Source organism: Pongo pygmaeus, chromosome 19, assembly GCF_028885625.2.
Source record: "Pongo pygmaeus isolate AG05252 chromosome 19, NHGRI_mPonPyg2-v2.0_pri, whole genome shotgun sequence".
In the NCBI taxonomy this organism is placed as follows: Eukaryota; Metazoa; Chordata; class Mammalia; order Primates; family Hominidae; genus Pongo; species Pongo pygmaeus.
The window spans coordinates 72,216,892-72,242,068 of NC_072392.2; the positions used below are offsets into that span (position 1 = coordinate 72,216,892).

The 25,177-nt window shown below is 48.9% G+C and overlaps 1 protein-coding gene across 2 annotated transcripts in view; it reads right to left on the bottom strand.

Annotated features, from left to right (window-relative positions):
* The window catches only part of PLXDC1 (plexin domain containing 1), an 86,042-nt gene that overhangs the window by 55,457 nt on the left and 5,408 nt on the right, over positions 1–25,177 (bottom strand). For both annotated transcript variants that reach the window (XM_054458060.2, XM_054458059.2), the window contains exon 2: positions 17,603–17,781. In XM_054458060.2, coding sequence (XP_054314035.1) covers positions 17,603–17,638 — 36 coding nt within the window. In that variant the 5' untranslated portion in view covers positions 17,639–17,781. The remainder of the gene's footprint in view (positions 1–17,602; positions 17,782–25,177) is intronic.

A 25,177-nucleotide genomic window follows, 5' to 3' on the forward strand; every position in this document is an offset into this window, starting at 1 on the left:
AAAGATTGCCCTTAATAAGAATGGGTGACTGGGTCCGGAGGCTCACGCCTTTGGGAGGCTGAGGCCGGCAGATCACTTGAGGCCAGGAGTTCAAGACCAGCCTGGCCAACATGGCGAAACCCCATCTCTACTAAAAATACAAAAATTATCTATGTGTGGTGGTGGGCGCCTGTAATCCCAGCTGCTTGGGAGGCTGACACAGGAGAATCACTTGAACCCAGGAGGTGGAGGTTGTAGTGAGCCGAGATCACGCCACTGCATTCTAGCCTGGTTGACAGAGCAAGACTCTATCTAAGAAAAAAAAAAAGGGACTGGGTGCAGTGGCTCACGCCTGAAATCCCAGCACTTTGGGAGGCCGAGGTAGGCGGATCACTTGAGGTCAGGAGTTTGAGACCAGCCTGGCCAACATGTTGAAACCCCGTCTCTACTAAAAATATTTAAAAATTAGCCGGGTGTGGTGAGGCACATCTGTAATCCCAGCTACTCGGGAGGCTGAGGCAGGAGAATCACTTCAGCCAAATAGAACCACTGCACTCCAGCCTGGGTGACAGAGCGAGACTCTGTCTCAAAAAAAAAAAAAAAAAAAAAGATTGGGGTGCCCTCCCTCTGCCTGGCTGGGATGCAGATGTGATGGTGGGAGCTGAAATAGCCATCTTGAGCTACAAAATGGAAAGCACATGTTTTAGAAGGCAGAGCCGCAAGACAGCATGAACCTAGGCCCCCAACACCAGGCCAGTCCATCCCAGGGTATCGTCACTATAATCCATATTGATGTGTCTCTTAAAAAGGATGCGGAGACCTTGCCTGGCACTGAACCTTCCCAAGGAATTCACACAATTCACAGCCCATTGTAGAAGCTCTGACCGGGATGACTTGACATTACAAAGGAGCTCAGTGAGGGTTACACGAGCCACGCCGCTTGGCAAGTCCACCAAAGGGAATGATGTTTCCTTGAAATGTGTGCAAGAAGCCCTGATCAATAATCCACATTTGTGTTGGGAGGTAGTGTGATATGGATTTCAAACATTTTTGGTCCTGAAATCATTTCTTCCAACAAATCTTTCATAGAAGCTCAATACATAAATCACATCAAAGTAAAGTCACGTTGGGAGAAGGACAGAGAAGGCTTGGAGCCCAGCTTGCTGTGCTACTTCCTTTTCCCCCACACTCCCTCCCACAGCAGCCCGTGAAGCGCTCCTTGGACCCTCAGGGTTCCATGGAGCACAATTTGAAAACCATTGCTCTAGGATCAAACATATGGTCTGTGGAGTAAGACAGACCCAAGTTCCAAAATGGGCTCCATTATGTAATGCTTGGTGTCCAGCATTCCTCTCTTCTCTGAGGGTCAGTTCTCTCATCACTGACCTTTCTTACAAGGTTCCTTTTTTTTTGAGATGGAGCTTCACTCCTGTTGCCCAGGCTGGAGTGCAACAGCCCCATCTCAGCTCACTGCAACCTCCACCTCCTGGGTTCAAGTGATTCTCTTGCCTCAGCCTCCCAAGTAGCTAGGATTACAGATGTGTGCCACCACACCAGCTAATTTTTGTAATTTTAGTAGAGACGGGGTTTCACCATGTTGGTCAGGCTGGTCTCGAACTCCTGACCTTAGGTGATCCACCCGCCTCGGCCTCCCAAAGTGCTAGGATTACAGGTGTGAGCCACCGCGCCTGGCCTCTTGCAGGTTTCTTGAAAGGATTAGACAAAACATAGCAACACGAAGCTCTTAGCCCAGTGCCTGCCCACAGGAGGTATTTGAGAAGTGGGAGCTATTACCCTGATTTGTTTGGGCCTTTCCAGGAAAGGGCTTGATTGTGGAGGCAGCCTCCTCAAAGCAACCCCCAGCTCCATCTGAAACGTCAGCAGTCACAGTATTTCTTCTGCCTCAATTAGTCATGCCCAGAGGCCCGACAGGCACTTCATTTCTGACAGCGGGGCAGCATTTACCTTGGCTGAGCTCAAGACATTTCTGGACAGGAACTCTGGCTAAGCTGTCACAGTCGGCCCATCACCTGCCAGCCAACTGGCAGGAGGAAATGCTGGGGCAAGCAACCAAGGATGTCCTGCAGGGCTGCTAGAGAGGCTTAGCCGGCCAGGCTGGTCAGGATGGTGCTGAGGCAGCTGGGTCCAACCCAGGAGGCATGGATGGGATTACTGCGGGGAGGGGGACATCCCAGAACCTGCCCTTCAATCGCAGGGCACACATACCATGAGGCCTTACAAGGCCAACAGAAATGCATTCTAGATCCTGCTGGTCCAAGAGCACCCCTAGGCTGCAACATCAGCATCACTGGGAGCCCATTAGAAATTCAGATTATTGGGCCCAACTCCAAGCCTGCTGAATCGGCATCTGCCTTTGGAAGCACTTCCAAAGGGATTTTTTGCAAAGCACAGTTTCAGAGGTCCTGGTCCAGAAGTACCTTCTGCATCAACACGTCACTCGTTTTTGTCCCTGAGGAGACGGTTAGTAAGAGCTCAGACTGCCTGGGCACTGTGGCTCACACCTATAATCCCAATACTATGAGAGGCAAAGGAGGGAGGGTCACTTGAGGCCAGGAGTTCGAGACCAGCCTGGGCAACATAGGGAGCCTCCATCTCTACAAAGAAAGACAAAAATTAGCTGGGTGTGGTGGGGCACATCTGCAGTCCCAGCTACTTGGGAGGCTGAGGTAGGAGGATCACTGGAGCCCAGGAGGTCAAGGCTGCAGTGAACTATGATCACGCCACTGTGTTCCAGCCTAGGCAACAGAGCAAGACCCTATCTCAAAAAATTTTTTTTAATTAAATTAAGTTAAATTGTGAGAAAGAGCTCAGACTCTGAAAGCAGAAAGACCTGGGTTCTTGTCCTGGTTTTGCCACTTACTGGCTGTGTGATCCTGGATAGGCAACTTCACCTCTCTGTTCCAGATAGCTAAAGAGAAACATGCCTGCCTCATCAGGTAGTTGTGTGGATTAAACATAAAGCCATACAATGAGGCTGGCACTCAGGAAGGGCTTATTTATTTATTTAGAGACAAAGTCTCACTCTGTTACCCAGGCTGGAGTGCAGTGGTGCCACCTCGGCTTACTGCAACCTCCACCTCCCGGGCTCAAGTGATCCTCCCACCTCAGCCTCTTGAGTAACTGGGACTACAGGCACAGGCCACTATGCCCAGCTAACTTTTTCTGTAATTTTTGTAGAGCCAGGGTCTCACCCTGTTAGCCAGGTGGGTCTCACCCTGTTAGCCAGGCTGGTCTCGAACTCCTGGGCTCAAGCAATCCTCCCTCCCTCCGCCTCCCAGAGTGCTGGGATTACAGGCCTGAAGCGCAATGCCTGGCCAGGAAGGGCTATTTTAATGTCCCCTGTTATTATTTTCTCTCACCTCATGTATCCATACAATAACCCCCAGCTGCCCTCTGGACATAGCCAAACCTCAGGTTGAAATAAACCCACACAGAATATTTGTCATCACAGAAGTGCAGGGTTATATCCCCTGGTATAACCCTGAAAGGGGAGATCCAGGCTAGACAAAGAGGCTCTGCCTCGCTGAGGGTCTGGGGTAGAGAGATGTCAGAGTGAGTGAGGCTGACCTAAGAAAGCCCTGGAAACACGGCTTTGGATTAGGCTTGTACAGAGGATATGGACTGGCATTGGGGGTATTAAGCATTTCTTAATACCCCTAACAGTTCATGGAAATGGAAAAATCATCCTATCCTGGCAATGACCCAAATGTGGGCTTTTTGAGGGATTGTGATAGGGTAAATATAGACCATATAGCCACAGAGAATTAGGACAAGGACAGACAAAAACAGGCCTTCCCCATCCCTCATCTGGTCCCATACTGGCCTATTTTCTTCTAGTGTTTTTTCATATGTATGTTCATTTCACAGTCACAGTTCTGCTGATCATACACTTTCATGGACCGCTTCTGTCACATTCAGGATATTGAAAGCAGCTTTTGATGGTAAACAAGGTATTTCCAAACATCATTTGTAACAGCTGCATGACAGTCCACTCAGGAGAAAACCCACAATTTTCTTCACTATTTCTCTTATATTGGGCATTTAGGTAGCTTCCAATTTTGATGCTTTCATAAATACTACTGTGATGACCTTGTTGATACATTTTCCATATCTTGGACGACTTCCTCTGCTTCGTAGCCTTTGGTATAAAGCAATGCTTCTCAAACATGAGTGCGCATGGGCCGGGTGCAGTGGCTCACACCTGTAATCCCAGCACTTTGGGAGGCTGAGGCAGGCGGATCATCAGAGGTCAGGAGTTCGAGACCAGCCTGTCCAACATGGTAAAACCCCGTCTCTAATAAAACTACAAAAATTAGCCAGATGTGGTGGCGCATGCCTGTAATCCTAGCTACTTGGGAGGCTGAGGCAGGAGAATTGCTTGAACCCGGGAGGTGGAGGTTGCAATGAGCCAAGATCTCACCCCTGCACTCCAGCCTGGGCGACAAGAACGAAACTCCGTCTCAAAAAAAAAAAAAAAAACAACAAACATACAAACAAAAAAGAGTGTGCATGTGAATTACAGTAAGCCCTCACTTAACGTTGTCGATGGGTTCTTGGAAACTTTGACTGTAAGCAAAGCAACGTATAATGAAACCAATTTTACCATAAAGTAATTGATATAAGCAAGAGTTAAGTTCCTAGGGCATATTTCCAGTTGCTTCTAAATAAAGTCAAACTACTAAATAAAGACCAAAACACTTCTAATATTAAACAGACATAAATGTGAGTTATGTAATACATACATTTAAAAAAGACTCATAAAAACAAGTTAGGATAATTATTTACCCAATTATTCCAGTTCAGGGTCTCTGGTGGCTGGAACCTATCCCAGCAGCTCAGGGCACAAGGCGGGAACTGACTCAGAGCCCATTCTATCACAGGGCGCACTCACACACATTCACACTCACTCATCCTGGGACAACTTAGACACACTAGTGAACCTAAAGTGCACATCTTTGATATGTGGGAGGAAACCAGAGTACCCGGAGATGTGAAGAGAACATGCAAACTCCACACCAATGGTGCCCCCAGCTGGGAATCCATTTATTTTTTTCTCATCAACACTACAACAAAACAATTGTTGACCAAAACGATGTCATTGGAGGACCTGCTGTACCTGGAAATCGGATTCTGATTCTGCAGGTCTGAGGACTCCGACATTCCACATTTCCCACGAGCTCCCAGGCACTGCCAGTGCTGCCGGTCCCTCCCAACACCTTGAAGAGTATTAAGAATATGAAAGATAACACCTGAAGCTTCAAGGCCAGGAAATCCTCTTTTGTGACTATAATCCTATTTTTGTACTTTCAGGTAAGGTCTGGGAAGGATCTTTCTAGTTAACTTTCTCAAGCAATCAGTGCATCTGATTTTTAGAACAACCCTATGAGAAATGGTCAGTCCCACCTTACAGATGAGGAAACAGGTTTAGAGTTAAGACTCAGCAAGGATACGCACGGCCTACCTCACCTGGGACCTGAGAAGGGTGAGCAACTGCCCCAGTTTACATGGAACTTAGGAATTTCCAGGATGCCAGACTGTGAGAACTAAAGCCGGGACCATCCTGGGAAACCCGGGATGGTTGATCCCCTAGACCAGAGCCAAGTTCCAAGTCAGCTCATACTTCTCACTCCCACTGTGTGCTAGGCCCTTAATGTACATTACTGCACAACACCTTTGCAATAACACTTCAGACAATAGCATCCCCATTAGACAATGAAGAAATGGGCTCCCGAGTAGAGGGAGCTAAGAAACTTGCCCAAGACAAAAAGACAAACATTCTAATTAAAAAATTGGCAAGGGGGAAGAAATGGACAAATGACTTGAATAGATATTCCTCCAAAGAAGATATAAAAATAGCCCAAAAAGACATGAAAAGATGCTCAATAAGGCCGGGTGCAGTGGCTCACGCCTGTAATCCCAGCACTTTGGGAGGCCGAGGCGGGCAGATCACGAGGTCAAGAGATTGAGACCATCCTGGCTAACACAGTAAAACCCCATCTCTACTAAAAATACAAAAAATTAGCCGGGCGTGATGGTGGTGGGTGCCTATGGTCCCAGCTACTCGGGAGGCTGAGGCAGGAGAATGGCGTGAACCCAGGAGGTGGAGATCGCGCCACTGCACTCCAGCCTGGGCGACAGAGCAAGACTCCATCTCACAAAAAAAAAAAAAAAAAAAAAAAAAGATGCTCGATATCAGTAATCATTAGGGAAATACAAATCAAAACTACAATGAAGTACCACTTCACACCCACTAGGACAGCTCTCTCTCTCTCTCTCTCTCCATATATATATATATATATATTTTTTTTTTTTTTTTTTTGAGACAGAGTTTCACTCTTGTTGCCCAGGCTGGAATGCAGTGGCATGATCTCGGCTCACTGCAACCTCCACCTCCTGGGTTCAAGCGATTCTCTTGCCTCAGCCTCCTGAGTAACTAGGATTACAGGCGCAATCCACCATGCCCAGCTAATTTTTGTATTTTTTTAGTAGAGACGGGGTTTCATCATGTTGGCCAGGGTGGTCTCAAACTCCTGACCTCAGATGATCCGCCCACCTCGGCCTCCCAAAGTGCTGGGATTACAGGCATGAGCCACTGCACCCAGCCCTATAATTTTTCAAAAAAGGGAAAATAACAAGTGTTGGTGAGGATGTAGAGAAATCAGAACCCTCATACATTGCTGGTGGGAATGTAAAATAGTTCAGTTGCTGTGGAAAACAGTCTGGCAGTTCCTCAAAAAGTTAAACATAGAGTTACCATATGACCCAGCAATTCCACTCCTAGGTATAGATCCCAAAGAATTCAGAACAGATACTCGCCGGGTGCGGTGGCTCACGCCTGTAATCCCAGCACTTTGGGAGGCTGAGGTGGGCATATCACGAGGTCAGGAGATTGAGACCAGCCTGGCTAACATGGTGAAACCCTGTCTTTACTAAAAATATGAAAAATTAGCTGAGTGTGGTGGCACGCGCCTGTAGTCCCAGCTACTCAGGAGGCTGAGGCAGGAGAATGGCTTGAAGCCGGTAGGTGGAGGTTGCAGTGAGCCGAGATTTTGCCACTGCACTCCAGTCTAGGCAACAGAGTGAGACTCCATCTCAAAAAAGAAAAAAAAAAGAAAACAGATACTCATGCCAGATGCGGTGGTGCACACCTGTAATCCCAGCACTTTGGGAGGCCAAGGCAGGTGGATCACTTGAGGCCAAGAGTTCAAGACCGGCCTGGTCAACATGGCAAAATCCCATCCCTACTAAAAATACAAAAATTAGCTGGGCGTGGTGGCACACACCTGTAATCCCAGCTACTTGGGAGGCTGAGGCACAAGAATTGCTTGAACCCAGGAGGCAGAGGTTGCAGTGAGCCAAGATCATGCCATTGCACTCCAGCCTGGGTGACAGAGTGAGACTCTGTGTCAAAAAAATAAAAAATAAAAAAGAGGCCAGGTGCGGTGGCTCACATCTGTAATCCCAGAACTTCGGGAGGCAGAGGTGGGTGGATCACAAGGTCAGGAGATTGAGACCATCCTGGCTAACATAGTGAAACACCGTCTCTCCTAAAAATACAAAAAATTAGCCAGGCATGGTGGCACACGCCTGTAGTCCCAGCTACTTGGGAGGCTCAGGCAGGAGAATCGTTTGAACCCAGGAGGCGGAGGTTGCAGTGAGCTGAGATTGCGCCACTATACTCCAGCCTGGGTGACAGAGCAAGACTCTGTCAAAAAAAAGAAGGAAGGAAGGAAGGAAGGAAGGAAGGAAGGAAAGAAAGAACGAAAGAAAGAAAGAAATTCAAATACATTTACACATGTTCACAGCAGCACTATTCACAACAGCCAAAAGGTAGAAACAGCCTAAATGTCTATCAATAAATAAATGGATAAACGAATTATGGTACATTCATACGATTAAATATTATTCAGCCATAAAATGGATGAACCTTGAAAATATTATGCTAAGTGAAAGAAACCAGACATAAAACATCACATATTATATGATTCCACTTATATGAAATATCCAGAATGGGTAACTTCATAGAAATAAAACACAGATTGGTGGTGGCCAGGGGTTGGGGTGGAGGAGGGAACAGGGAGCAACTGCTTAATGGGTAAAGGGTTTCCTTTTGGGTAATGAAAATGTTTTGGGGCCAGGCACAGTGGCTCATGCCTGTAATCCCAGCACTTAGGGAGGCCAAGGCGGGAGGATCACTTGCGTCCAGGAGTTTAAGACCATCCTGGGCAACATAGTGAGATCTTGTCTCTACAAAAAATTTAAAAACTAGCCTGTTGTAGTGGCGTACACCTATAGTCCCAGTTACTTGGGAGGCTGAGGTGGGAGGATCCCTTGAGCCCAGGAGGTCGAGGCTGCAGTGAGCCATGATCCCACCACTGCATTCCAACCTGGGCAACAGAGCAAGACCCTTTCTCAGGAACAAAAACAAAACAGAAAAAGTTTTGGAACTGGATGGGGGGTTGGTTGCACAACATTGTGAATTTATTAAATGCCACTGAATTGTTCACTTTAAAATGGTTTATTTTATTTTACTTTATTTTATTTTTGAGACAGAGTCTTGCTCTGTTGCCCAGGCTGGAGTGCAGTGGCGTGATCCTAGCTCACTGCAACCTCCACTCTGGGTTCAACCAATTCTCCTGCCTCAGCCTCCCAAGCAGCTGGGATTATAAGCATGCCATCGCGCCTGGCTAATTTTGTATTATTTTAGTAGAGACGGGGTTTCACCACGTCGGCCAGGTTGGTCTCGAATTCCTGACCTCAAATGATCCACCCAATTCGGCCTTCCAAAGTGCTAGGATTACAGGCATGAGCCACCGCACCCAGCCTAAAATGGTTAATTTCATATTATGTGAATTTCACCCCAACAAAAAGAAAAAAAGAAAGTAACCAACCAACCAACACACCACCCTGCCCAAGGAGAAAGGAAAATGGCCTGCAAGAGGAACCTGACTGCGAGAAAACCACCTGGGGCTGAGGAGCCGGGAGCAGTGTTGTGACCCGAAGCGGAGGGGAGACCACCAGGACCAAGAACCATCATGGGCCTCACATTCTGCTCTTAAATCAACTCTATGAGATTGGTATTTACCACCCATTTGGGAAATGTGAAGCTAGCAAGGGCTTGGAGGGGCTCTAAATGTCAGGTTCGTTAACTGAGGGGTTAAGTGTCCAGCCCAAGGCTATGCAGCTGGTCTGCGTCAGGACCAAGATCGAGGGCCAGGACTGCCGGGCTCCTCCACAGCACTGGAGATGACATCTGCACTCCACCTCCTGCCTCTCTGGACATGCTTTCTTCTCACAAAATCTCTTCTTTCTTTTTCTTTTTTTTTTTTAGGCGACAGAATCTCGCTCTGTCGCCCAGGCTGGAGTGCAGTGGCATGATCTTGGCTCACTGCAACCTCTACCTCCAGGTTCAAGCGATTCTCCTGCTTCAGCTTCCCGAGCAACTAAGATTATAGGCGTGCACCACCACGCCCAGCTAATTTATGTATTTTTAGTAGAGACGGGGTTTCACCATGTTAGCCAGGCTGGTCTCGAACTCCTGACCTCAAGTGATATGCCCTCCTCGGCCTCCCAAAGTGCTGGGATTACAGGCCTGAGCCACCATGCCCAGACAACCTTTATCTTCTCTCTCTTCAAAACTTGGCTCCTAACTTTCCCCTCCCTCCACCCACCCCCCAACTCTGCTCCCAGAATCTTCCTGGATCAGCCTTCTTACCTCGTTCCCTTGAGCACCCTGGTGGGGCCGGGTTCTTGGAGGAGCACTGCTTGCCCCTTGTGGTTTGTGCGATGAGTCTGGCTGGCTGTCCTGTCTCCCAAGGCCCTGCGTTCTGAAAACCTTCTTTCGGGAGCTGCCTCCTTTGGAAGATTGTAGAAACCAGGCAGGTCTTGCACTCTCCCTGCCAACTGTCTTGGATGACGGGGTCCCTGCCCTGACACAGGGTCCCTCGCATTCCTGGGGCCTGCTGTGGTGACGTACAAGCCAGGAGGTTTTGCTTGAGCCAGAGAAGACAGAGGAATTCAGGGACGCTGGGCCACGGGGGAGATTGGGAGGTAAGGGGGGTGAAAGGGAGGGGTACCTCCTCAAATCTAAATGTTCTTATGCTTGATTTCCCCCAAACTCTGGCTCTAAACCTGAACCATGGAACCAAGTAAACCTTGGAGCAGAATTTTGAACTCCTCAAAGGAAGAGAACCTTTGCCAAGGCCTCCCCTTTCCAGCCTCTTTGAGAATAAATTGTGGCACTTCCCAGGGTCTCTGACTCAGCACATCCCAGGATCTCTTGACTCAGCACTATGGCTTCCCCAGTTCCCCTGCTCCCACCCCCGAAACGCCCAGTGTCCCCAGGACCTCAGAATTGGTGTTGGTGGAAAATCTCCGGAAATCTTGAGTCTGAACAAGAGTCCTGTTTCCACTCTGATGTGGTGGTAGATTGGGTGTGGGAATGCATTTTAAGGAGGAGATGGTTCTGACCAGGGCCCTCGGAGCTGCCAGCTCACCCTGGGACCGGGAGTGCAGGCTAGATGCCTCGAGGCCTCCAAAGCAAGAGGTTCTGAATTGGAAGGAGCATTGTGGTGAGATGGCCTGGCAGGGGGAGCCTGGCAGAGGCACTGGGCAGAGAGGGCTGAATGGAGGCAGCTGGGCAGAGGGTATGGATGGAGGAGCTGAGTCAAGGCGGCTGAGCCAGAGAGGAGGTCCGCAGCCAGGAGGGTTACTGAGGAACGATGGAGGAAGGTGATGGGGCACTGGGGTTGGTGTAGGGGGAGGCAAAAGGCATGGCAGCCCACCTGCCAGCCCTCAGTCCCTTGATATGGCCCCAGAGCAGAGGGTCCCAGAGCCTGGTTGCTGTTGGCCAAACCCGGCTGTGATACCAGATGAACAGAGGAAGTGTTTTCCTGTTGAAACCCAAGAAAACTCTGTGAGACAGACCAAATCAAACTTGCTGAAACAGTCCCTTCCCGCCACTCTCCTCTTATCTTGCCTACCCTCTGCCGCCAACCCATCATCTAGATGTGACTTCCTTAGGCCACAGTGATGCTGAGCTGTCAGAGGCACGGGAGAAACAGGTGTCTCTGGAAGCCTGTGCCAGACTCCCAGCCAGGGCCACCCATTCTCCAGGCTGAGGGTGGGCAGATAGTGGGAAGGGGCGTTTGCGGTCTGGCTGCTGGGGGTATCATCAGCATCCTCAGGTGAACACCACCCAGAACAAGGCCTAACAGGACCAGGGCAGGGTAGAGTTTGGGTATGGAACCACCTGAGTCTCAGGTGTGTACAGACACCCTGGTGTGTATAAGCACTGACATTCTCTCATGTGTGTGAGAATCAAAGTTAGCAGGGTTGGGGTCCTTAGAGGCTCCTGTGTCCAATGACTCACACCAGGGGCAATCACACCAGGCACAACTCTTCCCTTCTACAACCCTGTTTTTGGAGACTAGGATGTGGAAAACCCTACTTCCTTTGTTCATTCAAAGGAGTGCTTGTCATGGACCAGGCACAGTCCCGGCTCTCCTGTGCTTACATTCCAGGGGGAAGATAGGCAACAGACACCAATACATGGATCATTCTTTTCTATTTTTTTTGAGGCTGGGTCTTGCTCTGTCGCCCAGGCTGGAGTGCTGTGGCGCGACCGTGGCTTACTGCAGCCTCCAACACCTGGGCTCACGCGATCCTACAGCCTCAGCATCCCAAGTAGCTAAGACTACAGGCGTGCACCACCACACCTAGCTAACTTTTTAAAAATGGATTTTTTGTGGAGATGGGGGTGTCACTGTGTTGCCCAGGCTGTTCTTAAACTCCTGGCCTCAAGCAATCCTCCCGCCTCAGCATCCCGAAGTACTGGGATTACAGGCATAAGCAACTGTGCCTGGCTGATACACAGATAATTTGATGCAGGAGGTGATAAGTAATATGGAGAAAAATAGGCCGGGCGCCCTGGCTCACGCCTGTAATCCCAGCACCTCGGGAGGTCAAGGTGGGCGGATGATGAGGTCAGGAGATCAAGACCGTCCTGGCTAACATGGTGAAACCCCATCTCTACTAAAAATACAAAATAGCCGGGCATGGTGGCGGGCGCCTGTAGTCCCAGCTACTTGGGAGGCTGAGGCAGGAGAATGGCGTGAACCCAGGAGGCAGAGCTTGCAGTGAGCCGAGATCGTGCCACTGCACTCCAGCCTGGGTGACAGAGCAAGACTCTATCTCAAAAAAAAAAAAAAAGAAAAGAAAAATAGAGTCTATCCCCTGTGCCCCAGTCACAGCCCTGCAGCTGCTGGAAAACAACCACACTGGCCGGGCGCAGTGGCTCACGTCTGTAATCCCAGCACTTTGGGAGGCTGAGGCGGGTGGATTGCCTGAGCTCAGGAGTTCAAGACCAGCTTGGGCAACACGGAGAAAGCCCGTCTCTACTAAAATACAAAAAATTAGCCGGGCTTGGCAGCATGTGCCTGTAGTCCCAGCTATTCAGGAGGCTGAAGCAGGAGAATTGCTAGAACCCGGGAGGCAGAGGTTGCAGTGAGCTGAGATCGTGCCATCGCACTCCAGCCTAGGCCACAGAGCAAGACTCTGTCTCTAAAAAAAAAAAAAAGAAAGAAAAGAAAAGAAAGAAAGAAATAAAACAACCACATCTAGAACCTTCTCTATACCAGGCTAAACACCCCAAACGCCTTCTACCATTCCTCCAGGGACAAGAGTGCAAGTCTCTTCACAACATCCCCAGCTGCCCTCCCCTGGACTCCTCTTGTGTCTGGATAACCACTTGAAAGGGGAGCACAAGCCCCTCAATGGCAGTCAGGCCGAAGAAATAGCCCACAGGACCCCCAGAGCCCCAGCCCCTGTCCCCAGGTTTCTATCACGCAGCTCGCTTTCGCACCTCCAGCCTTGGCAGCCACTTTATGCACCTGACTCATCCTAGCCCACAAGAAGTGGGGATCCCCAAATCTTTTCCTCGTGAGCTGCTGCTAAACCACATCTCTCCCAACTCATTCTAAACCTAAATGCCAGGATTTATATTTATCCCAATAGTTTCATCTGTTCCGAGGCGGATGTCATTCCAGCCTGCCCATGAGGCCTTCGGGTTCCTGACCTGACATCTGCACTCTCAGATAAGTTACCCTTAAAGCCTGGTCCTCCTGTCTTTAGGCAGAGCCAGGGACAAGCCCTTTGGCTGTCAGAGGGACCTCCGTCCAGGTGGCCTTGCTCCTGTGTGGACCCCTCGATGTGTAACTGCAGAGGGGATCACGAAGCCCCCGAGATGGTGGAAGCCTCATGTTCTGACAATCGAGTGGGTCACCAATTATAAAAATTGGTTTGAAATCTTATAGATCAGAAGTTCCTGGCCAGGCACGGTGGCTCACACCTGTAATCCCAGCACTTTGGGAGGCTGAGGCAGGTGGATCACCTGAGGTCAGGAGTTTGAGACAAGCATGGCCAACATGGTGAAACCCCATCTCCACTAAAAATACAAAAATTAGCTGGGCGTGATGGCACACACCTGTAATCCCAGCTACTTGGGAGGCTGAGGCAGGAGAAACACTTGAACCTCGGAGCCAGAGGCTTCAGTAAACCGAGATTACACCACTGCATTCCAGCCTGGGCAACTGAGCAACACACCGTCTCAAAAAAAAAAAAGTTCCCATACCTACATGACCATCAAAATCACATTTTTAAATCTCTGCAACTTTGCCAGGAACACATGGGGAAGTTGAAACAACAATAACAACAACAACAAATTCCCAAAATCCATTGCTCCAGTGTTTCTGAACCAGTCCATCCAGGGTGGAGCCTGAGAATTTGTGGTGTTGTTTTTTAAGCTCTGGTGTTATTGAATCCATACTGGCTCTTAATGGTGTTATTGAATCCATACTGGCTCTTTCTGAACACCCACGAACAATTGCTTCCAGAAATCTAAGTCTCCATGGCTCTTTTCTGAAAGGTCCTCTTTGTGCAGACTGGGACATAATACTTCTGACCTGTGTGTCTGGTCCTGAGCAGGTTATCAGTTATTCAACCAATGGCCCAATAAAGCTGTGGGGTCGGGGATGAGCTGCCAGGTGTCTCCTTAATCAGGGGCCTCTCCTACTCCGGCCTTCCACTCCACCATCTCACCATGGCAGTCCTGCTCCCTGTTCTGCAGGATCAAGAAGACGGAGCAGATTGGAAAGGGAGTGATGCCATGTCCCCTGAAGTTCCATCTCAAACTAGGAGCCCAAACTAGGGTGAGGTGAGGAGGCACCTACCTTGGGTACAACATCTAAGATGGCAGCAAAACTCAGGAATCAAGATAGAGAATACTTCAATGCAATATTTTAAAAAATCAAAATGAATACAAAAAAATAATATTTCGATGAACAGAATATCAAAAGTTTATTATGCTTTTTATAGAGGCAAGTTCTCATTATGTTGCCTAGCTGGTCTCCAACTCCTGGCCTCAAGTGATCCTCCCACCTCGAGCCTCCCAAAGTGCTGGGATTACAGGCGTCAACCACCGTGCCTGGCCCAAAATTTTAAAGAAATACAGGTTTAGTCATGGTTCCAAACCATTTCAGAGCCTGAGATACAAGGGAAAAACGGTAACAGGAACAATGCAGAGAGCAGAGGGGAAAAAAAATCTCAAAATTGTTCTAATATCCTCAGAGGGAGAAGATATTACATCCACAAAACAAGAACAGGATGCTTTTTTGTTAAAGAAAAATAAATCTGAAAATAAAAAAGAGCTCTTAGAAATTAACAATATGATAGTAGAGAAAAAAATCAGCGACATTATGAAAATAAGATTGAGAAAATCCTCCAGAAAGAAGAACAACAAGCACACTAACAAATAAACAACAAAAAAGCAAAAGAGACGCACAACAGAAGAGAGAAGAAAAAATTTAAGGATCAATTCCAGAAATGGACAACTAACCATGAGGAATTGTAGAAAGGAGAAATCTGAAAGAAATAAAGCAAAAACACTTTCCAGAACTGACAAATGTAAGTCTCTTGATTGAAACAGTCCCCCAACGTCCAGCATGGCAAACAAAAACAGCCAGAGAAGGGCATGTCACTGTAATTTCAGAATGCTGGAGTTACAGGGAGTACCCTGAGAGCTTCCAGAAGTCAGGGGAAAACCGGCATATACAAAGGTCAAAAATAAGAATCACACCAAGCCTCTGAACAGTGACATCAGAAGCCAGAAGACAATGGAGAGATGCCTTCAAACTTCTGAAAGAAAACTATTTTCAAGACCGGGAGCGGTGGCTTACACTTGTAATCCCAGCACTTTGGGAGGCCGAGGCTAGCAGATCACTTGAGGTCAGGAGTTTGAGACCAGCCTGGCCAACACGGTGAAACCCCATCTCTACTAAAAATACAAAAAATTAGCCGGGCATTGTGGCACACACCTGTAATCCCAGTTACTCAGGAGGCTGAGGTAGGAGAATCGCTTGAACCCAGGAGGAGGAGGAGGTTGCAATGAGCCAAGATTGCGCCACTGCACTCCAGCCTCGGCGACAGAGCGAGACTCCATCTCAAAAAAAAGAAAAAGTAAATTATTTTCAATCTAGAATTCTATATTCAGCCAAACCACCAGTCAAATGAAAGGACAGAATAAAGACATCTTCAGACACGCACGTTCTCAAGGGAATTTTTTCCTCTGTGCAACCTTTCCCAGGAAGCTAAACAAACAAAAGGATGAAGCAGGAAAGAGAAGACACAGGGTCAAGGGAACAGGGGATCCAACACAGGAAGGAGACAAAGGGGTTCCCAGGATGAAGAGAAACGGAGGCCCCAGGATCACACCCGTGGTACCAGGAGGCGAGTGGCTGGGCGGGATTGGAGTGCAGAACAGGAGAGAAGTTTCTCGGGGGGATAAAGGAACTGACAGGTTTGACCACCCTGAATTATCTTTTTTTCTTTCTTTTATATTTTTTCAGAGACAGAGTCTTCTTCTTTTGCCCAGGCTGGTGAGGTCACAGCTCAACACAGCCTTGACCGCCCAGCCTCAAGCAATCCTCCAGCCTTAGCCTCCCAAGTAGCTGGGACTACAGGGGCAAGCCACCACACCCAGATAATTTTTGTTTTAATTTTTTATAGATGTGGGTCTCACTATGTTGCTTAAGCCATTCTGGAACTCCTGAGCTCAAGTGATCCACCTGTCTCGGCCTCCCAAAGTGCTGAGATTTTAGGTGTGGGCCACCATGCCCAGCCCACACTGGAAATTACATTTGAGGCTAGGGGATATGTAGGAAAATGTAGCTACGGCAGGCACAGAAAACTAAGTAAGCAAGGGCAGGAGAGGGGGCCAGGATCTAGGAAGAGCCAAAATCATACAAGAATAGAAATAATGATATGACCCTGCCTGGATTAGAAGTGAACACTATGTACATGATCGTCACAATCCACAACCGATCGAACAGGAAGATTGGGCGGCAGGGTGAAAGGTTGCTCAGCGGGAGTATACAAAAGCCAAATCTCCCTGAGCTGCAGTAGGCCATGAATAGATACGGCCTACAACCAGTGCACAGAGAGGTAGCAGTACAGTATAAGCAAATCCCTTGGAAATATGGAAGTAAACTCCAGAGGAAACAGCCCAGACAGAGCCTTCTGAGAATGGGGAGGGGGCAGGCCCCAGGGGAGAGGAGGGGCAGGACTGCCGTTTTGTTTTATGATTTTAGCACTATTTAACCTTTTTTTTTTTAACTATCAGCACATACTAATTTAAGAAAATAGTTATTAAAATATAAAATAAATCTATATTGAGAAGCAGGTCCTCTTGTTGCTTCTTGCGTCCTAAGAATCCACCCTCATCACTCCCAGCCGCAGGCACCTACACACACAGCCACAGGCACCTACACTCACACTCACACTCACACTCGCACACGTTCATCACAAATACCCACAAACAGCCCACAGTGACAGACAGGTACACATACATAATATACAAAATCATCTGACACAGGTGCGAACCCAGCGTCCATGACACACACACCCATTCCCAGAAACGCACAATTATATTAATAGATTCACCCCTAGACACACCGAGGCTTCCAAGAGCCTCCCAGAAACCCTGAGAGGAGAGCACTTCCTCCAGGCCTCTCCTCCCTGCGCCAGCACCCCAGAACTGCCCCAGGACAAGGAGGTTGTCTCCAGGAGCTGCACCCTAATTGCTTTCTCTACTCAGCCCCCTGCTGAGTGCCCAGCCCTTAGGCTAAGCAGCCATTAATCCTCTTGCACCCTAGTCTGTAGATGGGGCAGAAATGGGGTGGGGAAGGGCCCCATCTGGCAGCTGAGATGTGACTCATAATGCCACTGTCAGCTTTTTCTTCCCTAAGTCATGGGAGAGTCCAATGTCAGGAACGCTGTGGTCAGGCTGTGCATCCTGGTACAATCCATTTGATGTCTCTGGGTCCAGGAGGGAGTAGGCAGCCTATTAAATGCTGAGATGCTGTGATTTTTATGACCCAGTCTGGGCCCTGCTTCCATCCCCTCCCTGGGGATTCTTCTCTCCACCCTGTCCTCCAGGGCCAACCCCAAATGATATGTGATTTGCATGTAGGACAAGCACATCTAGGGCAGCTGGTGAGACCTCCCCCACCCCCACTTCGCTCCCCCTCCATGTTCCTCCAGCACTCACCATCACCCTGGTCCTGTTATCTGGCAGCGTGTCCATGGCCAGGGTGCCCCCACCCAGGTCCTGGCTCAGCTGGGTCCTGTCCGGCTCTGACACCTGCCCAGGGCTCTCTCGGGCTCTCCGGTTCCAGCCCCGCACGGTCCCCTTGGCAGCCCATCCAGAGCCTGGGCCCTCATCGTGACCTGGGAGAAGGGGACAGAAACCTGAGTGCCAGCAGTCTGGAATGAAGATCCGAGAGGGGAATCCAGCCCAGTTATTCTGCAAGGGCCCCAACACCATGCCACTGTAGACTTTGCAGACACTTGACTACCAGGACAGGAGACACCCAATGTGTACTGAGAGTCACGTGCCCAGCTGCAGGCAAAGCACTTCGCACATATCCTTTTAATCCTCATGCCAGCTCTCTGCAGTAGATAGGATGCTCTCCATTTTGCAAACAAGAATCAGAGGCTCAGAGGTTAAAAGTCACGCAGTAGGTTAGGCATGCAGATAAGTTTCAAACCCAAGCTGATCTGCCTCCAACGGGTGATTATTCTCAACCTCAGCTACACACTGGAGTCACCTGGACAGCTTCAAAAGTTCCTGATGTCTGGGTCCCACCCCAGAGATCTCTTGTAACTGGTCTATGGTGTAGCCTGGGTATTCGATTTCTTAAAAGAGCCTCAGGGGAGATTTTGAGGAGTCTTGGACGTAACTCTGCAGGCAAGGGTGAGAACCATTGCCGTTGAGCCTTCCAAACCAGTTTCTTATTTCTCTGGCAGAAATGGCACATAATCCTATTTCCCAGTGGGGTCAGGGGACTAGAAGCCAGAGAGCAGTTCTTTTCGTTCAGGGCTTCTCAACCTCGGTTCTATTGACATTTGGACTGGATAATTCCTTTTTCCAATTTTTTTATTGTGGCAAAATACACATAACAAAATTTGCCATCTAACCGTTTCCAAGTATACAATTCAGTAACATTAAATACGTTCCTAATGTTGTATGACCGTCGCCACCATCCATCTGCATAATTCTTTTCACCTTGTAAAACTAAAATTCTGTTCCTGGTAAATAATAACTCCCTATTCATCCCTGTTATTTTATTTTATTTTATTTTATTTAAGAGATGGAGCCTTGCTCTGTCACCCAGGCTGGAGTGTAGTGGTGCGATCATAGCTCACTGCAGCCTGCAACTGCTGGGCTCATGCGACCCTCCCACCTCAGCCTCCTAAGTAGCTGGGACTATAGGCATGCGCCACCATGCCCAGCTAATCTTTTTACTTTTTATAGAGACAGGGTCTCACTATTTTGTTCAGGGTGGTTGGTCTTGAATTCCTGGTCTCAAGCAATTTTCCCACCTTGGCTCCCAAGGTGCTGGGATTACAGATGTGAGCCACAGCGCCCGGCCTGTATCTATGATTTTGACTACTCTAAGTAACTCATATAAATGGAATCATACTATAGTTGTCTTTTTGTGATTGGCTTATTTCACTTAGCATAATAAATTCAAGGTTCATTCACGTCGTAGCATATGGCAGAATTGACTTACTTTTGAAGGCTGCATAATATTCCATTGTGTGGATATACCACGTTTTGCTAACCCACTCAACTATCAATGGATGTCTGTTTTGCTTCCACCTTTTAGCTATTGTGAACAATGCTGCTACAAACATGGGTGTACAAATATCTCCTTGAGACCTGGCCTTCAATTCTTTTGGGTATATACCCAGAAGTGGAATTGCTGGATCATATGGTAATTCTATTTCTAATTTTTTGAGGAATTGTCATACTGTTTTCCATATAAAATGTTTTCCATGTAAAATGGCTGGACCATTTTACATTCCCACCAACAGTGCACATGGGTTCCAATCTCTCCACATTCTTGCCAATACTTGTTATTTTCTGGTTTTTTTATAGTAGCCATCCTAACAGGTATGAGGTAGTATCTCGTCGTTTTTATAAATTGGCATTTCCCTAATGATTAGTGACACCGAACATCTTTTCATATGCTTGTGGGCCATTTGTATATCTTCTTTGCAGAAATCTCTATTTAAGTCTTTTGCCTGTTTTTAAATTGGATTGTTGGTTGAACTGGGTAATTCATTGTTATGTGGGAGCTGTCCAGTGCTCTGTAAGATGTTTAGCAGCAGCCTTGGCCCCTGCTCACTAAATGCCAATAGCACCATGCTCCTCCCCATCCCAGTCTGTGACAATGAAAAACGTTTCCAAACATTGCCAAATATCCCCTGGGGAACAAAATTACCCCTCCCTTGCCCCATTGAGAACCACTGTTTTACTCCTATCACTACCTAGATACTGTCTAGGATGGCAAATAGATTTCATATCACATGCCATCTGCAATCCATTCGTGACAGCCAGAGGCACTCCAACTGAGAATGCAAAGGCTCCTCTTGTATTTAGCAGGAAGGACTGTCAAGATCAATAAGCAATGTCTACCATGGGCAATGGATTGGAAAGTGACTACACACAGGCCATTTCGCAGCCATTCCTAGGTTCCATGGTCTCCTCTCCAGTTCCCTCTGGGCTGTTAAATTCAGGCTTTTTTTGAGACAGGGTCTCACTCTAGCAGTGAGTGGTGCAATCACAGCTTGCTGTAGCCTCGACCTCTCAGGCTCAAGCAATCCTCCCACCTCAGCCTTCCGAGTAGCTGGGACTACAGTTGCGCGCCACCACACCCAGCTAATTATTATTATTTTATTTTGTATTTTTCGTAGAGGCTGGCTTTCACCATGTTGCCTACACTGGCCTTGAACTCCTAGGCTCAAGCAGTCCTCCCACCTTGGCCTCCCAAAGTGGTGGGATTATAAGCGTGAGCCACTGCACCAGGTCTGTTAAATTAGTTCTAACTAAAGGCCGGGCGCAGTGGCTCACACCTATAATCCTAGCACTTTGGGAGGCTGAGGCGGGTGGATCACCTGAGGTCAGGAATTCGAGACCAGCCTGGCCAACATGGCGAAACGCTGTCTCTAATAAAAATACAAAAATTAGCCGGGCATGGTGGCGGACAGCTATAATCCCAGCTACTCGGGAGGCTGAGGCAGAATTGCTTGAACCTGGGAGGCAGAGGTTGCAGTGAGCCGAGATTGCACCACTGTACTCCAGCCTGGGCAAAAAAGCGAAACTCCATCTCCGAATAAATAAATAAACAACACAAAAACCATCCTTTTCCATTTCAAAAAGATTTATGCTCCCCAAAGCTGTGCCTTTTATTGTCATTCTAATGGTCACACCTACTATGGATGTATATATGAGAACAGACCATCAGATAGGTGGATCTGACATTCCCCACCTATGACCCTCATCCATTTCAGGCCCACCCTGTGTCAGATACCTGTCTCAACCTCTGCCTTCCCCCAGCCCACTCCCCAGAGCTCCTGGATGTGGCTCTCCCTCTCCTAGAGCACCTACGTGTGCGACTATGTGCCTATCTCCCTGGTAGATTTGAGTTCCCCCAGGATTCTCTCCACCTTCTTCAAATTTGTCATGTCCAGCAAACAGCAGGTGCTCCATCACCGCAGAATTGAGAACACAATGCATAGGGTAGCTCCTGGGAGCCAGCAAGGACAGAGGTTGAGACCAGGCTTGGCCAGGCCCAGGCCTGGGGCTGAGTCCAGAACTCTGCTGTGGGGCCCTGCTTTGTCATTAGACATTGTACCCAATTAAGTCATTCTTGGCTGCTGGCGCCTACTGGACCCTTGCCGGGCCCCCTCTCACTTCTCTGCCCCTAATAGCAACCAGATGCTGCTGGAGAACGTGGGGAGGAGGGCAGTCCCCAGACCCCTTCTCCAAGATGCCCACTGGCTGCCCACAGATGGACCTGAGTCCAGGGCTGAGAAGGCAGCCTGCCCACTGCCCAGGCCGAAGCCAGGGCTGTCTGGTCTCTCTTGGGTGGGGCCCACAGCTGCTTCTGGAGACAGAGCTGTTTGTGCTGGGCTGGTCTGCCCAGCTCCCCAGGTCTTCCTGCAAGCAGCCCTGGGGCCTGGGCAGGAGCCAGAACAGGATAGAGTGGGTAGTGAACAAGTGGAGGGGCTCGGCGGCCCAGAGAGGAGTGTCGGGGATCTTCAGGATTCACAAACCTGGAGCCGAGACAGGAGGCGGGATGGTGGAGGCCTGCAGCACGGGGAAGGACAGGGAGGGGCCCAGCTGGGGTGGGGGGGCTAGGGAAGAGACACTGGGTTGACCTCGCCAGCCAGTCTTGCCACTCACAAGTTGTAGGACCTTAGCCCCATCAGTTTTCCTCTCTAAGCCTCAGCTCCCTAGTGACTAAGATGGATTTGGCGATCGTGCCCACAGTACAGGCTGCCATAAGCGTCAAGTGAGAAACATAAATGAGGTTTTATAGAGAGCTCAGGCCAGGGTAAGAGGTAAAGAGTCCATGAAAGAGGGCAGGGCGAGGGATGGAGAGGGAGCTTGACCGGGACCCTGGCCTAGCCCTGAATCTTACTCTTCCAACCCATACTACATCTGTTTGCTGGCCATCCTTCCTTCCCTGTTGCCTGGGACAGGACGTCATCCCCACAACTCATGAAAGAAGCCAACACAGCTGCTTGCTCACGTGTGTATGCAGGGGCCCACGTGCCTGTGCACATGCCCAGGAAGAGTTGCCTGAAAGCCTCTGCCTTCCCGTATGTGCTCACACACAAGTTGGACACCTGCCCAACCCTCAGCCACTCCTCACCCCACCTGCCTTCCACTGGAGAGAGCTTCATTTTCCCTGGACCCGTTCCCCGCCTGCCTGTGTGAGAGCACCCGCCTGCATGTGTTGCCAAGGAGCTTCCAGAACACAAGCTGTTCATTCATTGATTCACTCACTCACTGCCCCAAGTAGTGTGCAGTCCAGTGGGATGCCATAATAATCACAGTAGTAATAAAAATCATAGCTGACTTTCAGAGAACGCTGCTCTGTGCTAGCACTATTCCAGGGGCTTTAAACACATTCACCCCCTTAATCTTCACAATAATCCCATGAAATAGTTACTAGTTTAAAATCCATTTTACAATGGAGAAACTGAGGCACAAAGACGTTAAGGAACCTCCCAAGGTCACAGAACCAGTCCATGGCAGGATCTGAACTCAGGCAGGCTGGCTCCAGAGCCTACTCAGAACCACAGAAAGTGCAGTAAAAAGTGACCAACAATCCCCACTGTTTCCCAGGGTGCAGGGGCAGCCCTGGGGTGGGGCTGGCATGTGGGCTAGGTTCTTGGAGGGCCCTGCTCAGGCTGCCATTGGGCCTGAACCTGAGAGCTTCCCTGGGAGACTGTGTCCCCCAGCATGCAGGGTACAGCCCAGCAGTAGCGTCCCAGTCCCCTCAGCTGGCACTGGTCCCATTTCAGGGCAAGAGGGAATGGGGCTGACTTCGGGAGGCCAGGTTGTGTGGCCCCAGAGCCTGGGCCAAGCCATCCTTACCTCACCCAACACCCAAGCTTGGCATCCCAGCCCTGGGCCACCCCACAGCTCAGGTTACCACAGCCTCTATCCTGGGTCAGCCTCCACCCTTAATGCCCTAGAGCCAATCTCCCCCACGGTAGCCAGGACAAGCCACCTAGAGGGTGAACTTGATTCCATCTCTCTCCGGCTTCCAGCTCACCTGTCCCTGGCTCATCCTGTCCCTCAGGCTGAGAAAAAGAGGAGAAGAGAAAGGAGGGGAGGGGAGGGGAGGGAAGGGGGAACATCTTTAAATGCCCTGAGTACCTGAGATACACCTAACTGGAAACACCCTTCCCTTGGAACTTCATTGTAGTATCAGAGCAGTAAAACAACACAGATTTGGAATCAGACAAGCTAGAAGTTGAACCCTGAATCTACCACCTACCGACTATGACATTGGACAAATTACATACACTCTCTAAGACTCAGTTTCCTCATCTGTGAGATGGGGCTGATAAAACATAAACTTGGTAGGTTTGACACTTTAACAAAATCATATACACAGAGCACCTAGCAAGTCGCCCTGCCTTCCCTGGGTTTCACATAAGGACTGAAACTGTCCTCTCACGGTTAACAAGAATTGCATGCCGGGTTCTGGGCAGAAGTATAGGAGTAATTAAGCATTAATCAGGCCGCACTTTGGCCCACTCCTTTTTTTTTTTTTTTGAGAGGGAATCTCGCTCTGTCACCCAGGCTGGAGGACACTGGTGTGATCTCGGCTCCCTGCAACCTCCACCTCCTGGGTTCAAGCAATTCTCCTGCCTCACCATCCCAAGTAGCTGGGACTACAGGAGTGCGCCACCACACCCAGCTAATTTTTATATTTTCAGCAGAGACGCGGTTTCACCATGTTGGCCAGGCTAGTCTCGAGCTCCTGACCTCAAATGATGCTCCCGCCTTGGCCTCCCAAAGTGCTGGGATTACAGGAGTGAGCCACCGCTCCTGGCCAGCTTTTATTTAAGGATTGTTTAAGGCCAGGTGCAGTGGCTCACACCTATAATCCCAACACTTTGGGAGGGTGAGGTGGTGGGATCACTTGAGTCCAGGAGTTCGAGACCAGACTAGACAACATAGCAAGACCCCATCTCTACTAAAAATTTTTTTAAAGTCTGGACGTGGTGGCTTATGCCTGTAGTCCCAGCACTTTGGAAGGCCAAGACAGGAGGATTAACTGAGCCCAGGAGTTTGAGATCAGCCTGGGCAACATGGCAAGACCTTGTCTTTTTTATAATAAAAAAAATTTTATTATAAAATTTAATTTATTATTAATAATAAATTTAAAAAAAAATTAGCCAGGTGTGGTGGTGCATGCCTGCAGTCCCAGCTACTCAGGAAGCAGAGGCAGGAGGATCACTTCAGCCCAGGAAGTTAAGGCAGCAGTGAGCTATGATCACACCACTGCACTCCAGCCTGAACAACAGAGCGAGACCCTGTCTCAAAAAAGAAAAAAAAAGAAAAAAAAAAAAAAAAACAAGGATTAAGATGTTTTTCAGATCCTGAATTCCAGCAGAAGGGCCAATTCGAAGACCCTCAGAGAGGAACTGATTTTTTTTTTTTTTTTTTTTTTTTTTTTTGAGATGGAGTCTCGCTCTGTCACCCAGGCTAGAGTGCAGTGGTGTGATCTCGGCTCACTGCAACCTCTGCCTCCTGGATTCAAGCAATTCTCCTGCCTCAGCCTCCCGAGGAGCTGGGATTACAGGCATGTGCCACCACACCCGGCTAATTTTTTTGTATTTTTAGTAGAGACGGGGTTTCACCATATTGGCCAGGCTGGTCTCGAACTCCTGACCTTGTGATCCACCCACCTCAACCTCCCAAAGTGCTGGGATTACAGGCGTGAGCCACCGCCCCTGGCCGAGGAACTGATTTAACATGAGAATGTAGTTTCTTTATTTCTTCATGCACTCTTCAACCAATTAACAATTCCCACACCTTGGCCACCCCACCCCAAACCCCATAAAACCTCTAGCCCCAAATGCTGCCCCACGATGATGAAACACTTTCTCTGCTGCACCCTCGGTGTTGGTGTGTCAACTTGCTGCACCTTGGGCAACACACCGGTTAGGGTCACAGGACCAGCTTTCAGAGGGGCCAGGGAAGGCTCCAAACCCTAAACTGAAATCCTGCCTCCAAGTTACAAAGCCCCTAACC